At 47.3% G+C, this 25,658-nt stretch overlaps 2 protein-coding genes across 7 annotated transcripts in view; one reads left to right on the forward strand and one right to left on the reverse strand.

Moving 5' to 3' along the window:
* LOC119172206 (uncharacterized) overlaps window positions 1-9,464 on the reverse strand; it is a 333,170-nt gene extending 323,706 nt beyond the window's left edge. The window contains exon 1 of the mRNA XM_075893316.1: window positions 9,154-9,464. Within this exon, the coding sequence (XP_075749431.1) occupies window positions 9,154-9,235 (82 nt within the window). The 5' untranslated portion in view covers window positions 9,236-9,464. The remainder of the gene's footprint in view (window positions 1-9,153) is intronic.
* Window positions 9,465-9,973: 509 nt separating this feature from the next.
* The window catches only part of LOC119172207 (hemicentin-2), a 257,298-nt gene continuing 241,613 nt past the window's right edge, over window positions 9,974-25,658 (forward strand). For all 6 annotated transcript variants that reach the window (XM_075893310.1, XM_075893315.1, XM_075893311.1 and 3 more), the window contains exon 1: window positions 9,974-10,276. In XM_075893310.1, coding sequence (XP_075749425.1) covers window positions 10,120-10,276 — 157 coding nt within the window. In that variant the 5' untranslated portion in view covers window positions 9,974-10,119. The remainder of the gene's footprint in view (window positions 10,277-25,658) is intronic.

The raw sequence follows: 25,658 nt of genomic DNA on the forward strand, positions 1-25,658 counted from the left end.
ATTTCGTTTACTTTTGCGGGTGCTCGCAACGTCCCTCGTCTACCTTTCTTCTTTTTTCCCACGGTGGGAGTGGTATATATTACTATTTCTGCCAGCCTTACGCCGCTCATACAAGGGAGAGGGAAAAAAGAAATATGCGTGAAAATGTCAGCAGGAAACTTTAAAGCATCTCTGCGATGATTCCCACGCGAAATAAGGCTTCTTTGAAATTGTGTTTACTCTGAAATGAAATGGTTCTAGGCGGCGCAAGTCTTCGGAGTATTGAAGTTCACTTCCGTTGAGATTAGAGTTCTTTGTGTGTCTTGCTATATATACGCTGAAAAAAATACGATATAAGCGCACATCAAGAATACAAACGAAAAAAGAAGGACAAAAACTTCACAGTGTTTATAGAAGCACGTGTCTCGGTTTCTTACTTTATTTTCTCTTTAGAATCGTGGATACATCGTCGAGAATTATGGATCACATCAAACCATCGAAGCTTTTTTAATGAGCTAGAATGGAATAAAAGTTATTTTGCTCACTATTGACTGTTCGAAAACTTCACTGGCTTTGATTTTCCAATGAAACACATAAGTACGTTTTGGAGTAATTTGGATCACATAGTTATTTCATTTTTTTTACTCACACCGAAATCCAAGTAAGTTTGGGCTGCAGCATTCCACGGCGAAGTAGTAGTGTTCGTTTAGATATGTAAATTCAAGCCTTCAAGATGGCCTTATTTGCATGTCCGTGTAAAAATGAGGTCACCAAATACACACTTGTAACTTGGCGACTGCAAACCTTCAATCGTCTTGCGGGCGGACGCAATCTGTGCAATGTGCTTCAGTTACTTGGTATGAAAGTTTCACCCCAACACCTAATTTTTCCTTGCTGGTGGCCTAAACAAGTTACATAGTCTGGTTGTCATCTGCAATTCTTACGACGAGAAAAGAGGCCCGTGTGGATTCGCATCGGCATTTAGTTGGAACACGTGTGGAGCTTCCACAGGAGAGCAAACACAGACGAGGTTTGCGAAATGTCTGTCTAACAACTGTTACGCAATGGGACCACCGCCAACAAATCACTGGAATTGTGTAACTAAAATGTTTTTAGTTTTAAAATTTATCTAGGAAAAACAGCAAATACATTCGTTATGTTATGGTATAAGTGAATTATCAAGCAGTGCGCTTAGCTCCTGTAGCTGCAACCACTGGATCTGAACAACTATCGAAACTATAGCAGTATGGTGTGGTAAGACGAACTTTATTGAAGTCTTGAGGATAAGTCCAGGACTGATTCTGGCTGCTCTCACGTCGGGACAGAAAGGCCAAGCCCCTCTGCCACCACACGGGCGCTCTGGACAGCCCTGAGTTGGTCCACCAGAGCGTCACTGTGCAGCATTGATTCCCTGCTACCACTGTTCACCGTGAGAAGCCACACAGGCAATTGCCGAGCAGCAGCGCCAGAGCATGTGTTGAAAATCGAGCAAGCCTCGTTGAATCTTTTTTAACGCTTATACTCAAAGAAAATAAGCTCGGAATCTATAACGAGAAAGGTTATTGACAGAGCAAAAATACTTGCTAGTTAGGTAGCATATATCATACAAGTGAACTGAGATTTTGCTATAACCACCTCATTGTATTTATTGGAACTTGATGAAGATAAATAACAGGGCAAGGATATAAACGGATTAAGGGTAAATGGATACGCAAAAATAAAGAATTAAAGGTGAAAATATTGTAACATAAAGGGGTAACTTGAAGGCAAGTGAATTCTACAAATAAACATGTCAGCCGGGGGACTTGAACCAGCAAAGTCAGTCAGAGCACGCCAGAAACAACCACCGTGATGGTGGAATACACGACGGCTGTTTCGATGTCCACATCCTGATATATTTTTACCCAGTGTATTAAATAACGCTTCGGAAAACACAAAAACACATTGTCGAGGAAAAAAAAAGGCCCATTTCTTGAAAATATATGTGTCAGACGACGCTAATGTCCCTAAATGTACAAGTTATGCTAAGTGGTGGTTATTTAACGAGGATTTATAAATTAAGCCCAACTCAATTTACTTGCAGCAGATATCGCAATTCATAAATTTTTGCAGGTTAAATTGCAAAGCTTATTTTTGGAATGAAATCTAAGTTGGAGTCGACACGGCAGCAAACTTCGATAAGAACTCACTGGTGCTTTGATTTGTTTGTGCTCTGTCGCGCAAGAATAACTGGAAGGCTTATATATTTACTCGCACATCTAAGTAATAAATACGCAGAAAGTCGCGCATGCTTGAAAGTTTGTTCCAAACAGATACGCCTTGCAAAGGATACAGCTACAAATCGTGAATAGCGTTACGTGCCATAAGACCGAATGGTGATGTTTGGTGTGATGACGTTTATTTATTCAGGACTAATTAACCATTATACGAGTTTAACGTTTAGGATGCAGGTCGTACAAACCAGCTCACATTTAAAAATTTCAGAAAGTGTTTACTATCCGAAACACCAGGTACATGTGTAACAGATATACCCAAAAGTGTTTTCTAGTGGTTGCACAATTGCCTTGGTTGTCGTGTGCTAAAGGCCAATATTTATCTAAAGATCAACAGCTAATGACAAGAAGCTATAAAAAAGTATTTGCTGGTGTTGATCTTACGGTACGATCATTGATATATATTTAAGTAAAATGGCGCTTCTAAGCGGCGAAAACAAATTCGCTGTTCTACGGGAAATCATCCGTCCTCAAAGTATGGCTATCCATGTGCAGTCGCAGCCACAATATGGCACATTATTTTGGCAACAGTAATCAAATTGTTAAAGTTAAGACATCAAATCAAGGCGCTGCTGAATCTTTATACTGCACGTAAAAGCCATTGTGTGTTTCGAGCAGCTAGGTCACAGAGAGTGAGTGAGTGAGAAAGGAAAGGCCGGGAGGTTAACCAGATATTGGCATCTGGTTTGCTACCCAGCGCTGGGGGTGGGGAAGTAGGGGCAAGAAAGAGGGGTTAGAGAGAGGGGAAAAAAAAACGCACGCGCACTCATAAAAAAAAACGAAAACACACACTGGAAGGGCGTCCCGGCTACAACCGTTCAGCAAGGCCGGTCAATCGCAAAAAGTTCAGCAGCGCTTTCAGGGCCCTCTTCTGTGAAGTCGCATCCTGACGATACTGCAGAATTTCCTGCTCCGACAGAGGCTGATCATCTAATTTGTTGAGTTCCCTGCGAAGGCATAGTCGCCACCTACTATACGCTAGGCACTCACAAAGAACATGTTGAATGGTTTCCTCCTTGCCACAGTGGCCACAGGCTGCGGTGTCGGCCATCCCAATGCGGAAAGCGTAGGCGTTGGTAAATGCAACGCCCGACCACAGCCTACATAACAGGGTCTGGTCTGCTCGGCGAAGCCTCGACGGGACTTGAAGACTTAGCGTAGGGTCAAGCGAGTACAGTCGGGCATGCTTGAAGTGCGGCTGATTCCATTGCGATGTGGTTTGCCGGCGAGCAAGTCTGCGGAGCTCTCGTGCAGCATCCGTCCTAGAAAGTGGTAGTCGCAGTTTATGATTTTCTGTGTGGGCTGAGCGGGCAGCTTGATCGGCCCGTTCATTGCCGATGATTCCGCAGTGACTGGGCAACCACTGAAATGTAATTTGGTGCCCTTTCTCAGTCAGGTGGTGTATAATCTCTGCTATCTCTAGTACTAGCTGCTCGTGTGGTCCACGGCGTAAGGCTGATAGTAGAGACTGCAGTGCCGCCTTCGAGTCGCAGAAAATAGTCCACTTGCGCGTAGGCTGATCAACTACAAATTGCAACGCGGCACGAAGTGCTGCCAATTCTGCTGCCGTTGATGTTGTTGTGTGAGATGTCTTGAATTTAATTGTCGTGGCCAACCTTGGTATCACTACTGCTCCTGTAGAGCTGTCCGGCTGAACCGATCCGTCAGTGTAGATATGTGTGGAGTCTTGATATTTCTCATACAAGAGAAGTAGTGTGAGCTGTTTAAGAGCCGGTGACGACAAATTGGCCTTTTTCTCGACGCCAGGTATGTTAATATCAATTATTGGTTGAGCGAGGCACCATGGCGGAGTCACAGGTCTAGCGGCAGGAGAGAACGAAGTTGGGATCGACTCACCATGTGCGGTCACTGTTTTGCAGTAAGATGTGCATGGTCGGACCACTGGTAGAGAGGCTAGGTGATGTCGAGGGGTTCGAGCAAGGTGTCGTATATGTGTCCTCAGCACTTCTACATTAATGTGGGTCTTGATGAGGTTGTCCCTTGTGATGGCGATAGTCGCCGCTGTTGATGCACTTTGGGGCAAGCCTAAACATATCCGGAGTGCTTGAGCCTGGACACTTTGAAGCATTCGTATGCTTGTTTTACTTGCGTTGGTTAACACAGGTAGGCTGTACCGAAGGAATCCAAGGAAAAGAAACCTGTATAGTCGCAACATAGCAGTTGTGGACATTCCCCAGTTCTTTCCAGCGAAGAACTTGAACAAATGACAGATGCCTGTCAATCGCCTTTTCATGTATGATACATGTGAGCTCCATGAGAGGTCTCTGTCAACTATAACACCTAGGAACTTGTGTGATCTGAGGTGACGTATTCTTTCGTTGTTTATCAGAACGCTGTAGTTATGCATTGGTTTGCGCGTAAACGCCACTAGTGCACATTTCTCAGAGGAAATTTCCAGACCTCGTTGACGGAGGTAAATAGCAACTTGAGTGGCAGCTCTCTGAATTCGCGCTCGCAGCTGTAGACGTGTTACTGCAGACGTCCAAACGCAGATGTCGTCCGCGTACATTGACAATCTGACAGTACTTGGCAGATGCTCATTTAGAGCTATTAGCGTCAGGTTGAATAGTACAGGGCTAAGTATGCCACCCTGGGAACACCACGGTGGCTGTAGTGTAGCGAAGTGTCACCATCCTCGGTTCTCACGAAAAAGGATCGCTCAGAGAGATAGCTGCGTAGCCATTGAAACATCCGACCACCCACTCCTACCTCCTTGAGAGCGGTGAGGACAGCTTCATGTGTGACGTTATCGTACGCCCCTTTAACATCAAGAAATAAAGAAGCGCAGAGACGCTTACGGCCTTTTTCGTGCTGCACGTAGGTGACCAGGTCTATGACGCTATCAATTGATGACCGGCCACGGCGAAATCCCGTCATAGCGTCCGGGTAGATGTTGTGATGCTCCAGGAACCATTCTAGCCGTCCAAGTACCATCCTCTCCATCACTTTGCACAAGCAACTAGCCAGTGCAATCGGGCGGTATGATGTGAGCACCAATGGTGACTTGCCAGGCTTCAGTAATGGAACCAAACGGCTGGTCTTCCAGTTAACTGGGAGGGTGCCCTCTCGCCACGAGTCGTTGTATATCTCGAGGAGGGCACTCCTCGCACACTCACCAAGGTGACACAGTGCTCTGTATGATATTCCATCAGGCCCGGGTGCTGATGTCCGTCTACACAAAGCCAGTGCTGCTTGAAGCTCATGAATAGAAAAAAAATGGTCCATGGGGTGATCGTGTGATGTCGTGCCACCGCGTGAGAGCGTGGAGATGTTGGGATCTGCGAGTTGACCAGATAAGTTGGCACAGAACTCTTCTGCCACGTCGACCTCCGATCTCTGTTGAGAGAGGGCTAGAGCCTTGAATGGAGACCGCTGAATGGGAGATGTCCGGAGCCCTCTTATTGTCCTCCACAAGTGTGATAAAGGCTTGCGAGGATCTAACGAAGCGCAGAAGGCTGCCCAACGTTGTGACTCTAGCTTGTCTATGCGGCGTTGTATCTTCTTCTGAAGACGTCTAGCGATTCGTAAATCGTCGATTGCTTTCGTGCGTCGGTACCTTCGTTCCGCACGCCGTCGGAGAGCCCGAAGTCGTTCTAATTCCACATCAAATTCGGTTACTCTCGAAGAGCATGTGAGGGTGCACACTGTGTCTTGCACTGTGGACTTGATCACCTCTTCTAAGTCAAATGAGGTGTTCTCTTGACAGCGTTCTTCCATGAGAGATTCAAACTTGGTCCAGTCTACTCTTTGGATAGTTTCGCGTACCTTGCAAGGTGATAATCCTCTGATCTTGACATATGTGGGAATGTGGTCGCTCCCATGTGTTTCTATGTCCGCAAACCATCCGGCACATCTGACAAGACCTCGAGAAACAAAAGTCAAGTCAAGGCAACTGCTGTATCCAGGGCCACGTAAAAATGTTGGGCTTCCATCATTTAACAAGTACAGCTCGTTGTCTGAAGCAAACGTTATCAGACTTCTACCCTTTGCGCTGATCTTCGGGCTCCCCCATAGCGTATGGTGGGCGTTGAAGTCTCCGATGATCACCCATGGGCCAGGAGTGGATGATAGGATGTGTCCTAGTCTTCTGTGGTCAAATCTACTTGATGGCGACAGGTATGCACCGACAACAGTGACAGTAAGACCCCTTTTCTTCACTGTTAAGCATATATATTGGTTATCGTTGTCAGGTGGTACAGGCCGAATAATGTAGGTCAGGTCACGTCGAATAAACAGCAGGACCTTGCTGTTTCCACTATAACAAGCCGACATAAAGGATTCGTATCCGGAGAGTCTAATAGCGCTCGATAAATTTGGCTCGCAGATGACGATGATGGGAAACATATTAGTGAAAACGAACCGACGGAAATCTGCAATGCATGATTTCAGTCCCCGTGCATTCCACTGAAAAATTGTTGCTTTTTTTGACCTCTTCCCTGAAAGACAGTGGCTGGTGGGCCATTATCTATCTACTCAAGAGCCGCCAGTACTGGACTCAGAGCGTCCAGTACTTGAAGTGCACTTTTGGCTGACGTTGTGCGCATGTTGTTTAACACAGTGCGAATGGCATTAATTATGGGTCGTAGAAGAGCAATCACTTGCTTATCCAAGTTCCGCTGCTCCTCTGTTGTCGCAGCTTGCTCTGATGAATGCGGCTTCTGATGTGGTTCTTCCACAAGTTGCGTGCGCGTAAGTGGCGGCCAATCTTCAGTAGAGAGAGATCTACTTGTTTTCTGTTTTCCATCGTCTGCGTTCGCCGCGGTGTACCCTGCAGTGGGCGCCGTTAACAGATGCGTTGGCTTACTTCTTGTAGTTGACTGCGTTCTTCGCGAAGATCTTCGACGGTGACGTCGTCGTCTTCGCCGGACTTTTTCCGCGGCCTCTTTGTGGGTAGAGCTATCTCGCACCATTTGTCTAAGAATAGTAAACTCCTTCTTTATGCGTGGACAGTCTTTGGAAGATGCACTGTGGGCACCTTGACAATTAGGGCACTTTAGTATGGTTGCGCTGCATTTGTCCTCGGTATGTGGTTCTGAGCATCGGGGGCACACTTCGGAGTTCCTGCACGCTCCCTGCACATGGCCGATCTTCTGGCACTTATGACAACGCATAGGTTTTGGAATAAATGGTCGGACCTGGTGACGAAAGTGGCCAACCTTCACATGGGAGGGGAGACAGTCCCCTTTGAACGTAATTCTCACACAATGTGTGTTGCCAAGGCGACTGACATTCACAATGACGTTATCTTCATTTGCCGGTTTTATTAGCACTGAAAGATCCGATTCTGTAATTTCAGTGGCGATGTCATAAATTACTCCTGTTGACGTGGTGCTATCAGCTGGTATTATAGACTTGACATTGATGTTACCCAGTTGCGTTACTTTCTGAAGCGCGTTTAGCGCACGTGGGTTCAGCACATCGATTGCCAAGATGTTCTTTCTTGCGTTTAGACGTATTTCTTTGATCTGATTTGGCGTAATATTCTCGAGATACACAGAGAGCGCTTGCCTGTTTAGCCCGCGTAGACTGTCGGTAGCCTTCAGTGGCACAAACAGGATAGAGTGAGGCCATCGCTGAGGGGCAGTTTTCACGGTAGTTGTGCTTGATGCCGAAGATGCATTGACGATCCGTCGTTTAGCCTTGCGGTACAGGACGGGTTGGAAGCCGTCGTCCGAGGACTCGTCGCTTGATGCGGAGTATAGCTCAGTGTCCTCACTCTCACTGGACGCGTTTCCTCGCTTCCTCAAAGCAGTCCCAGCGGTCGAACCGGACTCGGACGGTGCCCCGTGAGATTGAACATCCATCACCACGATATATGGGGCGATAGACCCCACAACTGCGGCGAAAAAACCAGAAAAGCACAAAGACGAGCAAGATGTGTTCCGTCAAAGAATCACTTCGTCTTCTCACTACCAGCTAGGTCACATTTTCATACATACCTATGAAGGCAAGACCGACCTGCAAACTAATCACTACATATCACTACATTATATCAATTTAAGTATTTTATAATTGCAGTGAAGAAAATCAGCGAGAAATGCTTGTACGATGATGTTATTTGTGCGGGAGACCTCTAAAACTTAAAATATTATTTTTTTTGTTCAAAATAGTGGTTGCGGCTGGGTGTGTACACAGGGAAATATTGCCATAATTACTGGAACTGAGAAATATTTTTATAATTACTCCTAATGGAAACGAGCCACGATGCTGACATGTTTCGTCAACCAACCAGGAATTTTGAATTTTTAACTATTGATTCATGTTTTTGATGAAAAACTGTAGTTCTAGCTTAACGTGCAACGCCTCATCCTAGCTATGATTACGCAGGAGCGTGGAAGTCATATTTACGCGACTTCTCCCACCTCAGCACGGTCCCCTGGTTTTCGTTCGTTCCCATTAAGTACATATTAACATGGACACGCACACAAACACATAAACAGAGACATCACGGCTTTTTGCTCATTAAGTGAGCCCTTTTCTAGAGCTCGGACGGTGAGCGTTTCAGTTGACCGACGGACGAAACCACGTAAATCAACCCACATGTGGACCTGACACGCAAGTGAGCTTCAGATATTGTGCAGTGCAACAGTTACATTTCGGGTGCCACCCCGAGGACCATTAGTCGTCCTCCGAGTCGGCCCGAACGCCACCAATCCGAAACTCGGGATGGTGGACCGGCGCGCGCATCCGATTTGGCTCCCATCGATGGGATCACTCCACGTGCTCCGCGCGCACTCGCGCGTGCGGTGGCGCTGACGCCGTCAAAAAAGCCGCGCTCCGCGTGGCGCGCCGTTTGTCCCGAACGTCTCCGATCGAAAGAAGAACGGCGGTAAGGCAAAAGAGCGCGAGCTGCGTCAGTGCGCGGTTTGCGGCGTCTCACCGTTGCTGAAGCTGAAGGCGAGCAGAAGGAGCAGCACGCGGTCTCCGGCGGGCAAACCCATGGCGCGGTAGCGGCTGTGCATCCCAACGCGCGCTGCCGGGCGCTTCTCCTCCACCTGTGAAACAGAAACAGCGCCCCGCCGGCGTCCCGGGTGCAGGGCCGACCGGCATGCATCGTCGCGCCCTCGCCCACCGACCTCCTCGCCCCCCTGCCGCTCACTTTGTCCCCAGCATCCGCCCCCCTGAAGCAAAGTTGAGCCTTCGCCCGGCGGCTGCAGCCCTCGCTCGGACGCGCCAGCTGGACCGCACAAGAGTCGGTTAGCCTTCGCCAGAACAATGGTCCTTCGGGAGACTCGTTATTAGCTCACAGCGTCCACCGCAGTAAACCAAAAGCCATGCACGGTCACCGGATCGGAACGGCGGGGGGAAGCAGGGGATAGTTGCTCGTGCTCGCGGTGGAGCTGTGAGGGAGAGAGCGGTGGTGCGACCGTCCGAGGGGGCGAGCCAGTTGAAGGAAACCAAGCGAAACCGAATCTGCCGCCACAGCAGGCAGCGCCATCTCGGGAAAGCGGTTGGAACTGACAAACTAAGTTCTTATTGGTCGGTGCCGTGCTGTCGGGCGGTGCTGGCGCCCTTTAGCGGACACGTGGTGCGCTGCTCTGGCACGGCGAGCGGCGAGCGAGGGCCCCTTCCGAGCAGCGTTCCCATCATTGATCCCAGCGCGGCGGTCGGTCCGCTGCTGAGTGAGCCGGAGTGAGTGCGCCGTCAACGTTGCTTGGCCCCCGACTGTGTTGTGGCTCGTCCCCGGACAGCACGCCGTGTGGAGGAGACAGACATGCGCCGCGTCCCTCGGAAACCCTGGTGCGTGCCCGGATGAGACGCGGACGTTGGTTGATCCGGAAGTAGTGGACGCACAAGCTGCTCTGCTAGTGTGTCTTCCTTCGTTCGTGAGGTGCGCGGCTGGTCAATGACGGTGTACCGTTCTCGGCCCCGAAACGAAAGAACCCACTGCCCGGGCCGTCGTGCGAAAGACCATCGGCCCGGAGTGATGGTGTACGTTCTCGTGCCACCGTTGCTGCTTCTCCTGTCGGCGATCATCGGAATAGGTCCCGACTTCGCTTCAGGTGAGCCACCCTACTTTGGCACCTGGCAGTTTGTACCTGCTGCATTTTTTTTTTGGCGCCGGAAGGAGGAACCGTTAAGGGTGCGTGGTTGCGAAATTCTTGTTGGAGCAGCAGACGTCAGCTCACAAATATTGGGGCGTACGTGGTGGGAAAACTTCAAATATAGCCTATACATAATTTTATGACGCCATGGTAATCAGCTACGTGTCTGACAGTTCTGGGTAACATCAGGATATGGGTCACAAAATTCCCTCGTGTACTCAGAGAGGAAGTCGCACTGCGTAAATGATGCGTCATGACAGGTCTCATTTGTGTACTTTGAGATCTGTTGGTATCGTAATTTTTTATTGCGTAAGCTTAACTTATTATTATTATTATTATTATTATTATTATTATTATTATTATTATTATTATTATCTTTTACGAATATCTGCCTGTTCTCTTTCCTCCACGTGAGGTTGCCTCCTCACTTCTTTATTGAATTATGTTTTGAACCAGTGATGGGGATATACGTAAGATTTCTTTGAGTCTGCTTCGATGGTAGAGTAAGAAAAGAAGACAGGACGCTTCACTATGTCTCGTGTTTTATGCAGGCGTTCAGTTCTCCTTCACCGAGAGAGACGCAGGTGCATTAGCGCAATCTTTGTATAGGAGGCATTTAGCGTTTTCGCGCAGTGCGATCAGCCAACTTCGATTTATTACTTCGTCGCACCCCTCTCACCTGGTACTGCTACTTAATCACGTCTGCTACTTAATGTCTGCTGCTTTATCACAATACTTTAGTTCTCATTTTTTCTGTTCCCTTTTTGACAAACTCGTACGGCCAAAGTTCTCGGTACCAGCGCATTAACACGGGCAAATGATTTCGAAAGTTACCACAACCGCGCGTGGAGGAACCGCGTCCGAAGACCTTCCACGGTTTCCGATACAGGCGTCGCCCACCCGTTTTCCTACGGCGCTCCATGGAACTCCGGACTACGAAGGCAGCAAGAAACCGACGACTGCGACCTCAGTGGGATGCCGGGTGTTTCGGGAGAAGCTCTCGCCGTACACGCATGACTGCGTAACAGACCGTGGGCGCAGCTTTTAGGAAACCCCTGCAGCTCCCGGCTTGGCGCACTCGCTAGCGAAGCGATCGTCAGCTTGGGAATTGCTCATGTTTTTTCTCGCACAGTCTCACCCAGTACAGGCTCGGCTGGCGGGCTCGGGGATGAGGGGCGAAGACAAATGTTGTCGAAGGTGAGGCAATCGGAGCCCATTCGTTGGTTCTCGGGAAGAAAGAACGAAAGGTATAGGTGGCGAAGTTTTTAACTACGGCAATATAAAAAAAAGGACGAGAATTCGTGTTCCTGCAGATGTAACTCGGCTATATGGGGGTTCTTTTTTTTTCTTTTACGGTTGTTTTTTCCGTCAGCCTGAGAGAAGAGTCTCGATGAATTACCGTCGCGCAGAAAAAGGAAAATTGCGAGAGACTGCGCGGGGGAGTCTAAAAGCACCGACGACGCTCTCTGCTTCGGGACTGATGTAGAAACGATGCGATCGAGAAAGGCGAGATTTTCCGCTTTTTTTTTTTTCTCGTCTCTTTCCGAAAGCTCGTCGCGCGCTTACCTTCGTTCTCCCGCTTCTTGGAATGACAAGAAGAAATAAAATAAATGGCGGACACCGGGTTAAATCTCGGAGGATCGCGTATGGTTTCGACACTCGTTGGCGCGCAGCAGCGAAGGCACAAATGTAAATAAGCGAACGCACTTCGTGTTCCAATCGTGATGAATGCATTGCGTCACGTACGCTTGCACAGCTGGGAATAAGTGTCGCCTCCGGAGTGGAATTTTGCCGCTCGACAACAGCTATACAGACCGACGCGAGGAAAAGCCGAGGGCTGAGCAAAGGAAAGGCTTTGAATCTCCGCCACCGCATCTCGTATCGCCAGCTCTCCCAGCATTCTTGTTGTCTTGTTGCGTACATAGGGTCTGTCTCGTCGTCGCAAACTTTGTAATCACTAACTGGCTCTCGGTGGGCTCTGAAGTTGCAAATAAGATGTTGCAAGTGAAGCATGTTTTGCTGTCGCGCTGAAGCGTGGCTTTATTTGCGCTGAGTCGAGCAGCGGAATTCATTTTTTTTTTCGAACCAGTCAGGAGTATGCGTGTTATTCTCTGTAGCTATACTGAAGCTAAAAAAAAAAAAAGCGTTCCAGGGGGATGAAACGTCATCCTTGTTTTACATTCTCGAAAGAAATTGTTGATTATGTAGTCGAATGACTGAGCAATCGAATGCACAGTGCGATGGAGCTTCAAGCTGCATACAGTTTACTAGCTTCGAAAGATTTTGTCTTGTCTGAAGGAAAAACTCGCTGCCCTATCTGCATCATTTGTTAATTAGCATTGAGAGAGAATTATGAGCTTTTCGCAATCAGAATAATTATTCAACTTTGAAACTATTGACTGGTTTATTGTTCTTACAATGTCTTGGTTCACTTCGAATTCAATCTGTTTTAATTTACGAAAGAAAATAAGCGTATATGCTTATTTTCTTTTATAATATTTCATTGCACCACACATTATAGCTCTCTTATGAAGATGGCTGCACGACACAATAGATTTGTACGGTGCCTTTGAAAAGTATTCTCGCAATCTGTATCAGGAAAAAGGATCAAGCACAACATATGTTTTAGAAATTCCGCTTGTCTAATGGAAAACAATACCACACCGCGGCTTTGGTTGCACATTATTTCGACGGGACTCGAGACGAACTTCCTATGCAGTCGTCAAAATAATCACGCTCGCTTATTTCGCTTTCTACTGATGTTTTCCGACGCAACCTACCGCTCCAGCTGGCGACCACCCTCGCAAGTTTCGACATCTTTTGTGAGCACAGACGGCAGCGCTTCCCGAAAGCCCCCTTTTCAACCACTGCTCACCCGCGGTTATTAAAATTCGAACGCGCTCGCCTCCACGACTTCAGTTTGCTCAGGAAGTTCGCGCGATGCACATTTCCGTTCGTACCGGCTTCCGATGTTTGCAGATACGTACCGAGCTATGCTTCGCGCGCAACAGAGCTCATTTCTCTGGCGCCCCCGCAAGTGGCGTCGCGAAACCAAATAAACGACAAAGTTCGGCAGTTCGGCTCCTATTCAGAGCTCCGTATACACAGGCGCGGCGGCAGCGCCACATTTCGCGTACTCGTCCTCGATTTCGGAGTGGGTTGGGCGAGAAAACAATCGGGGATTTCGGGAAAACCGCAAGGTGGCTTTGCCGCAGTGCCTCCGCGACGACGGTGGGGCGATTCGCGGCGCGCGCGCAATTTCGCATCGCCGCGGTCGCTGCCGCCTCATGGGAAGCGTCTGAATGCGTGCGCTCTTCGCCCCCCCCCCCCCTCGGTCATTTTGCGTCAAGAAGATGGCCCATTGTTTCATTGCGAGCGAGAAGAAACCGCGGTTCGAAGCACAACGCAGAACACAATGCCCCGCCGTCCCGCGCTCTCTCTCTCTCCATGCCTTCTCGTCGCGTCTAGCTCGGCGGTCGAGCCCCGTCCCGTGAAAGTTCATACTAGTATGAAGCCTTCGGCGTCTTAGTGTTAAAGCACAAGTTTGTGCACAAGTGTGTTCACTGATGTGCGTTAGTACGTGTGCGTGTGCTTACGATGCATATGTGCACACCCGTGCATGTAGTGAGCCTGAACGTAAGGCCGAGCCGCTGGGTTCTCTCTTTCTCTCTCAATATGTGCTGCGGTGCGTGCGTGCTTGTATATGTGCGTATTCCGTACCTGCGTGGACGGGTTGCTCGTGTCCGTGTGTGTGTGCGGGCTCGCTTGCGTGACAAGCCGCCACACCTGATTTTGGAGTTGCGAGACCGCGACGGGAGGGTTTCTACGGCACTTCGCCGGCGCCGCTGCTGACGCCATGCTGTCGCTCGTTGTTCTCGCGAGTCGCACGGTGCGCGCTGACCGACGCTAATTGCTCGCGCGCATTCAGTCCGCGAAGACGATGCTGTGGTGTATACGCGCCTCCCCCTTTTGTTCCTCTTTTTTTTTATTTCGGGCCCTTGACGGCCTGGTTTCCACCATTTTTGCTCGTATCTCATCTCGCAGTTTTGTTTTTTTTCTTGCTTAGATTTTTTGTTTGTGACGCGTAAGCCTGCTTCACCGTGTTAGTCATCCGGACGTAGCGGCGAGGAAAGACGAATCGCTTTGCAACGCCTTGCGAATCGTTTGCGAAAACGGGCTTCGCTTTAACCACGCGTAAAACGTGACACTGTCCTGGCATAGAACCGAGAAGACAAGACGGTGCCGGATGCAATGTCAAAATCTAGGCCACAGTCGCAAGAGTCCTACCATATATGTTGCAATCAGCGGGTGACGCAAGTAGATGACCTGACAAATCAAAACGATACTCCTAAGGAAGGAAACGGAAATGAAGGAGGTAGCAAGGCTAAACAGATAAACGTCACTCTGCTTAACCGGGTAGGGTAGAGAAAATAAATTTAAATATGGAGATAAACAATGGAGTAAAGATGTGGGATATTCACGCACTAGTGCAGGACTGCACCCTTTAGTCAACGGTGTTCGCACAGGCGGGTCGTCCTCGAGAAATACAAAGGTTGCACGCTTAACTGTTGCGTCTCTTCACTTGTTGACAATTGCGCGCATGTTTCGCATGGTCTCGAAATGGCGAACCAGTGTTGACCAGCCTCATTAAAATACTCTCCAAGATGTGTTTTCGGAGCGGGGAGTTTTACGTGCCAAGGAAGCACCGACGCTCTGTGCGGCAGCTTACCATAAATGAAATTTTGGCTCCATAGAGGTTTTGGAGCCTGTATTCGAGGAAAGTGTTCGTGACTCTGCATACCCCTGATATACCTGTCTTGAGTCTATTGTTGTGCAAGAATGAATTTTAAAGTTAGCCGAATACCGGCCGTCCTGCCTGTGATTTAATGCGCGACTTCGTGCGACATTTCAGAATGCCATGATCATCGACCATCCGGGCGTCGGGCGCATTTCGAGCGGTGATTGATTGGAAAAGCTGTCAAACAGTCATTCGTTTATTAATTTGTTCACCTAAATAGATTCGACCATTTATTCAGAGCTGAATCTATATCGATTTTCTTTCTTGCTGTGGCCGCTGTGATTAGTGAGACGCTTGGCATCAAGCGTCAAGGACCTTGGGCATCTGCCTCAGTTGCGCAGAAAGCAACTAAAGCACTGCTACTTTACCTTAAGTCAACAAACCTGAGCGACCGCCTGTAGACTGTGTGTGCTCCCCGAGTGTGCTCGTGATTGTGTGTACCTTCTCATCTTTCTGCAACCTCTTTTCTCCCCTTTATCCCTTCCCCAGTGCAGGGTAGCAAACCGGATGTGCGTCTGGTTAACCTCCTTGCCTTTCCTTGCATCTTTATCTCTCTCTCTCTCACTTGGCATCAAGATTTACAGATTTTTTTTTTCTTACGGACGATTCTTTCGCCAGATACTTTTGCAGCTATGAGTTCTGAGTGCCAATAGGCAACCTTTTGTTTCAGTGTTACGCACATTATCACATTGGGACAAGACTTGACCTTACAATGATTATATTAATGGTTGATTGTACGCAACCTGAGCTGAAAGCCACGAAAAGTGTTTACGATGCACATATGAACGCAATACACGTGGTGTTCAAACTATGCGCGCAAATTCGTGCGTCCTCTAAGAGACCAGCGGCCTAGTGATTAAACAGGAAAAATCCAAAACAGCGTGCGCTTCCTCAGCACGGGATTTGATGAAAAAGAATGGCGCACCGCTCAAGGCCACATCGGAGATTTCACTTCTTTTCTGGTCTCCTGCGAATGACACTGCTACATTTTCGTTTACTTTTCGGGCACAAGTTAGTCCCTATAAATAGCTATTTTTACACCACCTGAATTGTTCGTTACAATATTCCTCACGAAAGTAAGCACTGTAGCCCATCACAAACACCCTTACCAATTTTTCTCGATTTGCGCAGGAGAAACCCTTATAAGAACGAAAGGTTTTTGTGTATCGAATCCGTGTTTATAGTCCAGCATGACGAGACAATCCTGAAATGCCCGAATGTCAAAGGGGCTCGTCAAAGTGCTCGCCAGCCAGCCATGGATGGTGGATGATAATATTGTGTGATAAGAGACCTATGTTGTTTACTGTCACCGCTAAACATTGTGTATACGACTTCTGTTCATATAAAAGTGACGTGAAGTGGTTACGACAGAATAACTTGCAATCGCATTTGCATGTTTGCCGACTAAACACAAAAATAACAAATTCTTGGTGACAGCAAACGAACGCTATGTTGGTTGTCGGTAAACTAGAACCAACGCCGCTCAGTGCTCAAGTATACCCTAATATTTGCACGAGAGAATATTGTCTTGTTAGTCAGCAGCACGACCCGTTTCTAGAAAGACACGTGAACGCCGCATTGAATTAACCAACCACAGTGAAACAAAAATCTGGCGTACATTGCATGGTAGTGGGGGAGCGACATAAACCAACTTTTTCTCCCACTTCCCTTTTCAACATGTTTTATTCCTTGATAGTTCTTCAGAAATCCAACGCGAGAAGGTATACGTGCCCGTCGAGAATATAAAGGATGCAAGGTATACACAACTACCCAGTCTTTGTTTGTGTCACCGTTCAGTATTATTACTTTTTGTTTTCGCTGCAGAACCTATTGATATAGAGTAGCCGATGCAATATGGACCTCAACCTCTCTACAGCAAAACAATTTAGAACAGAGCAGATTGCGGTACAACATCCAGGACAAGAACAAGCTACATTGCAGCCAAAAGAGGTGTACGCATTTATGATTAAGTTTGGCATTCCGTCCTCATTTTCTGTCTTTCACCCTCTCTGTTTTTTTTTTTTTTGCGGGTAATAACATGCATAAGAGCAACGACGGCGAGTGAAAATTATGATGTCGCTTTATTGCACCGTACATAAGCATATAGCGTTAGCTCAAAATAGTTAATGCTATGATTGGCACTTATGTCTTCCTTTTTATTTTCCTTCGCTCGCAAGAGGCAAGACTTGTATAAGCAGGAAACTCACGTCTCCTTTGCTGGCATTTCATCCTCTCATTCTACATTGATATAAGCGGGCTTTAATGCACACACTCCCGCTTCAAAAACAGCTAGCTTGGCTGTGCAATTAACACTGCATTCATCATAAAAGCGCAACGAAAGGGGACAACAGAAAAGAAGACGAACAGAAGCACACGGTGAAATTGATTTCAAAACGCCAATTCAACCATAACTGATGTTTTTCAAAGGGAGAATAAAACGTTTATTAGATTAGGTAGATCGGTGAGTGGGATCCCCAGTCCGGGACCCCATTGGGGCGGGCCGCTGTCCTCGCACGTTTCACGAGGATCTCTTTAGCCTTCGGACCCAAGCTGGACAGAGCTGCCTCCCACCCTTTGACGCTGTGTTGTGTCCTGGGTTGCAACGTTCTTAAAGGATTGAAGATATTCCGTGACCTAGAAATCAGAACAAATGCTTTGAAATAATCAAGGTTTGCATCAATCAATGGGCTAAAATTATTTACTTTAGCTCTTTACCTTTTGCCTTACAAAGATGGCGGAAGCAAGGTATACAACCCGAACATTACCCGTTTTTTTATTCACGCCTGTAACACGTTGGTTTGATTTTGTGATAGTGTTTGCATTGGCATTGTGGTACTATTTGTATTACTATTCTTCCATAAATGTTATGTGCCGCGGTTTATTTTTGTGACAGCATTTGCACATGTGTGCCTCTGCTGTTTGCCTAGAAAAGGGGTCTTGGAATTTTCCCAAGTTACCTGCTTCGCTTTTGGCCTAAGCTTTTACCAACATCTTTCAAAACGTAGATACCGTTTGATTTAATTTGTTTTTATTTCATACGAAGAAAACAATAAACTTCAATTAAACATTTACGTGTAACCAAAGCAAAGGAAGAGCAGGTTATCACATCAGCTGGCGTGACATCGTCTACGCTACACGCGTGCCATGCGATAGGAAGAGGATGAACAATGTTAAAATTAAATTAACCACTTTATGCGTAAACGAAAATCACTTTAGTGAGGCTATACGTTGAAATCTGCATACATTGGCACAGCGCGGTGCGCGTTATCTTTCGTCCGCATTTAAATTTCTAAATTATTTACCTCGATCAACTTGCTCGAGATAAAATATTAAAGAATGCTCAAGTTAAACGCTGCTGTGTCAAACGAAGAAAGTGCTGTGCTCCCACAGCGCACAAATCCTTCCATCCCGGCTTCTGTACTTTTCCGGACAATTTTTTTTTTCTCTCACATTCAGAATTAATTAAAGCCAGCACGGAACAGTTCCTTTTTCTTTTTCCGAACGACCGCATCTGCTCTGTTTCACGTTAAGCAACTTTCAAGACAAAAGAGCTTGATATGTGAAGGGGGGGCATGAAAACATCGCTCTGTGTGTACAGAACACTTTGCTTTTCACTATTTTTATTTTTTTAAGCTTTTTGCCGGCAAGGTTTGGTGCCCGTAAAAGCACCGCGCCTTAAAGCTCGATTCAGTAATGCTGGGGGCTACAAAAACGGTGGAAACGGGAGCAGCTATAGCTCCCTTATCTTGCCTGACGCGCATTCTGTTTCAATCCAGAGAGAGGAAGCAGGATATGTATAGTCACTGAACGAAAAAAAGATACACCAACAGCAGTACACGCTGGCCCTATACGCGAGCTGTCTTTTCTGCAGCACGCATATACTGCCATCGCATCGGCCGGCGTCGGCTGCAAAAGACTATGCCTCACCACGTGATAAAAGTGTGCAGCATTGCTGAATGTGTAAGTCGCCACTTGTATATGGCGTTGCGACCGTATTATAGAATTTAACCTGTATATGGAAACTAATGTTAACAACAAAGCATTTTCTTCCTTCAATCGTTCGAAAGAGAAAGTCATATCATTACCAAATCAAGATTATCGGTCAACCGAAAAACTATGTGATTGAAGAAAAGCTTTGTGAGTCAGCCTCTGCTTTGTTTATTCATACATTTATTTTAATAAGAATTATAGTGGCAATGTTTAGACACCTCAGCTGATAGTTTGAAAACGCACATAATAGAGAGCTTTCAAATAGGACCCGCAAACGTTGAGGTCCGCAATGTTCATTGCATGTGTTCACTTTTAGTCGAATAGAAACTATAGGACTAAGAGTTTTCGAACAGGGTCTTAGGTCACGTGCCTTGGATACTCCCCCTATGCTAGGTCGCTATATAGTATTGGTTGAGAGCCGTCAGCTCTGCTGGGGCCATCACGTCTGTCTGAAGCAATTCTTTCTGGGCAGGATTTGGCGCTTCCACTTAATTCGAGAATTAGCGTCCCCAACACAAAACCTAAACCCTGTTTGGGTCTAGCACATGTCCAATGGCCTCGACACTGTTTTTTGTTTTTTTTTTTCGTAGGGGGGGGGACCAAATTAACTGAGACCACTAATATAAAACTCCCTAATATTGTTGCACTATACAAGTTATGTGCCGACAAATTCAACCTACAGGATTACAACTAGGTGAACACTATTTTCGTTCACTGGACTGTGACATCATTCGTAAGGTTTCTCGTTCAGAAGACGCCCTTTGCCATCAGTCAACCGCCTTTTTTAATACGATCGATCCACTTTTGCGAAGTGTTTCATCAGAAGAACATTACTGTCCGTACAAGCCTTGAACTAGCCAGTCTTGTAGTCGCACAGAGGACTGCGTCCCACCTGCTGTATGTGAATGTAACTGCTGCACAATAGCCGACTTAGTGTTGCGGGACAGGTTGTTATTGGAGTCTACGTATACCTCTACAATAAAAAGCTGTATAAGCTATCCATGGCGTTATATCCTCATAGTGTGGGTTCTTAATTTGCGAAGCATACTTGCAGGTCAATTATAAAGATCGATTGAAGATATATATATAAAACGACAAGCTAATAAGGTCACCTTGGGAGCATCACCCAACGTGATTCCTGGTAACAGTTGTGCCTGTCGCGCTTCTTTTTCTGCAAGCGTGATATGCTTGTGGTTAGCCGACACCAGGGCTTCTCTACTTTACTGTGACCAACGAATTCAAACTCGTCGCTCGTGATGCGTTTGCTTACATATACCTCTACCAGTGCCAACCCACATGTAGCGCCTGCTTGCAAATGTAGGCCTAACATGCAGTCGTGGATATGAGTGGTCGATCCCACCCTCGACTTAAACGACGCTGCATCGTATTTGAGTGAGATAGAGCACAGCAGGCGTGGTCGCTTTATTGATATCCGATAATGGAGGAGCCCTTACACCACCCCCACTAAACACGCTAGCGGCGCACGCGTACACGAAAAAACATTCTCCCTCGACATTTGTTTTTGTCAACCCAAATTTGTTTTTCCATTTTCCATATTTTTAGACATTTTTCTTGTCATACGAGACAGGCACTCAAAGCTTCGGCTGTTCGCTTGTGCGCGCCTGGTGGCTTTTATGATGTTTTATAGAAAGAGGACCCCCTTGACATCGGACCCGACGCAGGCGGGGGTCACGCAAGAACCTCACCAATACCGCCTCCACAAACCCGGGTTGCGTTTTGTAAATTGTCTGTTTTACGCTGCACGAGTGTTTCAACTTGGCTTTTGGCGAGGCTTGGCTAACGCGCTCGAATCCACGTTCCACGCGTTTCGGTGGACCTATACTGAAAGCACAGACACGCGACGCCGCTTCGGGACACGGCATCGAGCTGCTGAGCGTGTCGTGTCGACTCACGTGATGCAACGCGCATCCATAAGCGTTCGGTCCTGTCGTGACAAATGCGCAGCGAAGAACAACTTGGAACAGCCGAATTACGAAACAAAAGAACGCATCGCGTGCATTAGGAACTCAGCGCTGTAATGCACGCTGCCGGTGGTTTTAGCGTCGATAGTGATTACGAAACTGAGGCGACACCTTCCATACTGGATAAGCGAATAAATAAATGGTGGGCGTCGCCTTGTACCTCCGCGCGGGGCGATTCGCTTTAGGCCATTTTCGTTTATCGCACTATTCATTTTTCCTTCGTTACTTTGCCTCGGGAACTTTTCTCGTTGCATCGAGCGTTCTTGCACAACGTGGTTTTGAGAAAGTGTCCTGGGGTACACCATGGATGGACGCCTTCTGCAGCCGATGTCAGCGTTTTAAAATGTCTCCAAAAGTTGTCGGCTTAAAAGCTGACATTGCAGCTGGGGTAATGTTGAATGCACCAGCAGTTGGATGAAGGCACGCACGGGTTTCATGAGAGATATGTGGGTGTTACATGCCGCAAACGAAACACGAGGGCCACACCCCGCAAATGTTCTGTTGATGTTGTTATTACTTTTGTTCTGAGCTTACGTTTGTCCTGCATGATCCCCCAGGGAGCCATCATGACATTACAAGAGAATGTCGTGAGCATGAATGTTACATGAACATTACAAGAGTGGTTACAAGAGAAATGGTGAGTTCAACAAACTGCTGTCAGTAAATAAGGCAATACGTATTGAAAAACAAATAACAGCCGCATACGCAATATTAGCTGAGGCATCGCTGGATTCAGGTTTTACGATCAAGAATTTGTTCTTTATACAGTGATTTTTGTTGGTGATCAGCAGTTCATGATGACAGCTGAAGATATAAATGTCTACTACATCTATAGAAAGTACCCAGTACAAATGAGTTCTCTACATATCCAAATATGCGCTACATTATGCAAGTGGCGGACGCCTACGTCGCAGAATTCTAGTCAAATGCATTTTTTAAAAGTAGGTTTGAGGTCTGGAATTCACGGATAGGTCTTCGCAACAGTATTGTTTACTATAGAGTGACCTGCAGCGACGCAAAATTTTGGCCGTATTATTGGGGAAGGTAGCCAGCCAGCCAACATTACAGAACATTTTCGGAGGGAAACACTTTCCGCATTTACGACCACCCAATAACAAACTGCATAACAAAAGTGTTGTTAATATGGTCTCATCTACGTAAATGTATGTTGTTGTTTTTCGTCGCCGCAAAAGTCACTTACTGACCACAGTTCATGCCGGCAGCAAGCCCACATTTCTATCGTTATGTTTTCGATCATGACTCACTTTGCATAAATGCTAAAATCTATGACTGAAATGTTTTTTTTCTAGACTGCTGGCCAACAGGAATTACTGCTACGAACCAGTTCATATACGCATGCATCAAACCGATGTAACGTGAAGTAAATATCTGACAATTAATATCGATCCTGTTGAGCTCAGCCAAATAGTCATTCTTGAATCATTGTCTCCAAAGGGCCCTCAATGCGGTGCGTGCCACCGCTTTCGTCATCACTAAGTTCGCGGCTGGAGTTGTTCACCGACGCGGCGCATTCAATAGTTGTGCAAACGGACTAAACACTACTTCAACAAAACAGCCATATATATAACCGGCGCTTAGTCGAGGTTAATTGTCCGATTGTTGCGGCTGGCCAACGCAGACTACTTCAGGGGCGCGTGTTGTTAAGTGCGTGGTTACAAAACTATAGAGTCAGCGTCCTCTCCTGCATGCGGTTTGTCGTCTTCGCGCAGGCTGACCTCGAAAGCGCGAACGGATTCGGCGAAGCGCATCGTTTCCGAGCTATTCGGAGCGACCCGCGGCTCTGTTGATTTCTCTCGCCCATATAATCCTCCTCTCAAGATCTGTCCTGGTGCCAAGCGGGTTTCCAAGACGACGACTGGTACTCGCGACCCCGACGAAAACAAAACAAAACAAAACAAAAAACAAAACGAAGGTTTTGGCAACGTAATTAAAAGTTGCCGAGCGCGCACTCCTTGACTGGCGCCTAAAGCGCGCTCGTGTGTTGGCGCGCCTCTCCGTCGATGGCGATCCCGGTGTAAGTCTCTTAGCAGAAGTAACGGCATTAGCGTGCTCCGCCCCCTTTTTTTCGGGTGCTCCCGACGAGCGCCTGATAGAGCGTGACGTGCTGGAGTGGCACGCGTCTGACCGACCGAGCGTCGCCGAAGCGCGCCGATCGGTCGACACGTGGTAATTAATTTAGCGGCTGCTCTCCACCAGCGGAAAACGGGCAAGGCGAGGGTGCACCGCCGCCGCTCCCGGTGTAGACCGAGTGCACGAACATGTCACAGCTCAGCTGAGCCTGCAGAGATCTCCAGAATGAGAGCCCGCGTATATGCCAACCTTCAGGCCCTTCTCGCTGAGCTGGCCCGCAGGCTCTAAGCTCGCTGCCACTGATTATCGCGTTGCCAAAGAAGCCTCCCCCCACCGGCCGCCGCTGCAGTTGCTCGTGTGGTCCCCTCCGCGCTGTCTTTGTTTGCCGCCATCCTTGTCCGTATAGGAAAGAACAGGTGAGGCCGACCACGCTCTAACCTCCACAAAAAAGCCCGGTGGCTTCTACCCCTCGTCTCTTTGCGCGCTGTCCTCGGGGGGGTCCTGCCAATTAACGGGAGGCGCGCACCGAGGCCTATCGCGTCCGCCTTCCCACGAGAAACGTCCCTGCGTGTCCAGAGAAGTCGTGGATGAGTAGCGACCGATGTCGGCTGCCACGGCGTCTTACCGTTCCTTTCCCCCCGTCCCCGCTCATGTCTGTGACAATGAAGGCGTCGCGAGGAAAACTTGGCCCTGACGAGATAAGTTCGAGCAGGGGCGCCAGTCTTATTAGATTGGCCGGAGGTAGAGAAAGAGAGAGAAATAGCGGGGATACTCGCTGGCTTGGTAGCTATCCGTATACGATCGCACAACTAGGGAGGTGGCGGACGCTACATAGGGGGCTGATGCTGCAGGTGGGGTTATACGTGACGAGACGTCCGAATGCCAGGAGCTGTCAATATTTCAGAAGCAAGAAGCAGGGCCTAATACGAGTGATGATGACAAGTATAGCTTGTCTTATGAGCCCTGAATGAAGGCTCACACGATTTAAAGTACGGTACCACTTTTGCCATGCCCTGCGGAGTGCCTTCGTTGTGTTCCTGACACTTGTTTCTGCCGTCATGAAGCCTAGATCGCAAATGTTTTCGTTTGTTCCTAACTTAGTAAATACATACAACGTTTGTTGCATATAAACATGAAATTGTGTTCCTGACACTTGTTTCTGCCGTCATGAAGCCTAGATCGCAAATGTTTTCGTTTGTTCCTAACTTAGTAAATACATACAACGTTTGTTGCATATAAACAGGAAATTTCGGCCTGTGCTTCGCATGTGTGATTCGCTTGCTCTTTAGAAGTGTGTTTTTCAACTTTCAACAACTTGATGGTCAGTAACGTTAAAATTTACCCTTACAAACGATTACAGCTTGAATACATGGTCTTAGTTTCCACTACATGCAGCGAACGTGAGGCGGATGCCGTATGGCCTCATCCTAAAGAGGCTATCCTCTTTTCGTTTATAAGATCGGCCTAGACACGCTAGTGCCACGGAAACAATATCATCATACGTAATCCTGTAGCTGCGTGACGGCATTGTACATTGTTTTACGTCAGAACATCACAAAAGTGTCGATAAAGCCGGAGTTAACACTTAAGCATTATATTAAAAATATATGTTGATTGGTTATGGAGAATATTTCACGTGCAATAGGAAATTATAGAGCTCCTGCAGCAACGATTATGTCCTTTGTAGATAATAAAGAAAAATTAACCGTACTTAGTGGCGAAAAAACATCACGAACCTAATTTGTTGTGTAAGGAAGTAGCAGACAATATATTGTTATAACGAGTTTCACGACTATGTATTCTGAATGAGAAAATACAGCAAAATGAGAAAATGAAGCAAAAACCTCCAAAACGTTTCACGCTCTTGCACAGCTATTCTTACACAGCAATTCCGGACTTTCATCTTGATCATTATATATTCATATTTCACCATAATCGTGCTTCATAGCCCTTCTAATCGGGCTTTGGGGAGAAGCCATGTTTTGTATCGTTTAGTAAAGCTCCGCAGCCAAAGAAAAAAAATATAATGTTGTGGCAAGATGACAAGTTGTTTTCCTGACTGTGCTTTGAAAATCGTAATCTTGAGATAATGGTCATTTAGCCACTGTAGCTTGCAAATTACTCGCCCACTGCAGTAGGCAAATGTTTCCGGCAAAAAAACTGTTCACTGGAACAACGAAAACTGTTCATCAGCTCGTGTAACCCTGCATGCCTATCATTTTGATCAATTGTTCTGTGCAGTGCGCGCATTCGAGCTCTTACGAAGACTGGCACGCGATGACGGGTCAGCCGGTCATCGCGTGCGGCACTAATGCGCGCTTCCGAACTCCCATAATCTTCGGAGCTGCTCGTGTGGCCCGCATGGAATGTTTCCCACAGCTTCCGAAGTCAAGCCTGTTTTCGGAGGCGCGCATGCTCCGAGTCGCAGGAATCGGCTGGAGAGAAAATAGTGCGATGAGGTAGACGCTGCTTGTGCACA

The sequence above is a fragment of the Rhipicephalus microplus genome, chromosome 4, assembly GCF_043290135.1.
Source record: "Rhipicephalus microplus isolate Deutch F79 chromosome 4, USDA_Rmic, whole genome shotgun sequence".
Taxonomy (NCBI): Eukaryota; Metazoa; Arthropoda; class Arachnida; order Ixodida; family Ixodidae; genus Rhipicephalus; species Rhipicephalus microplus.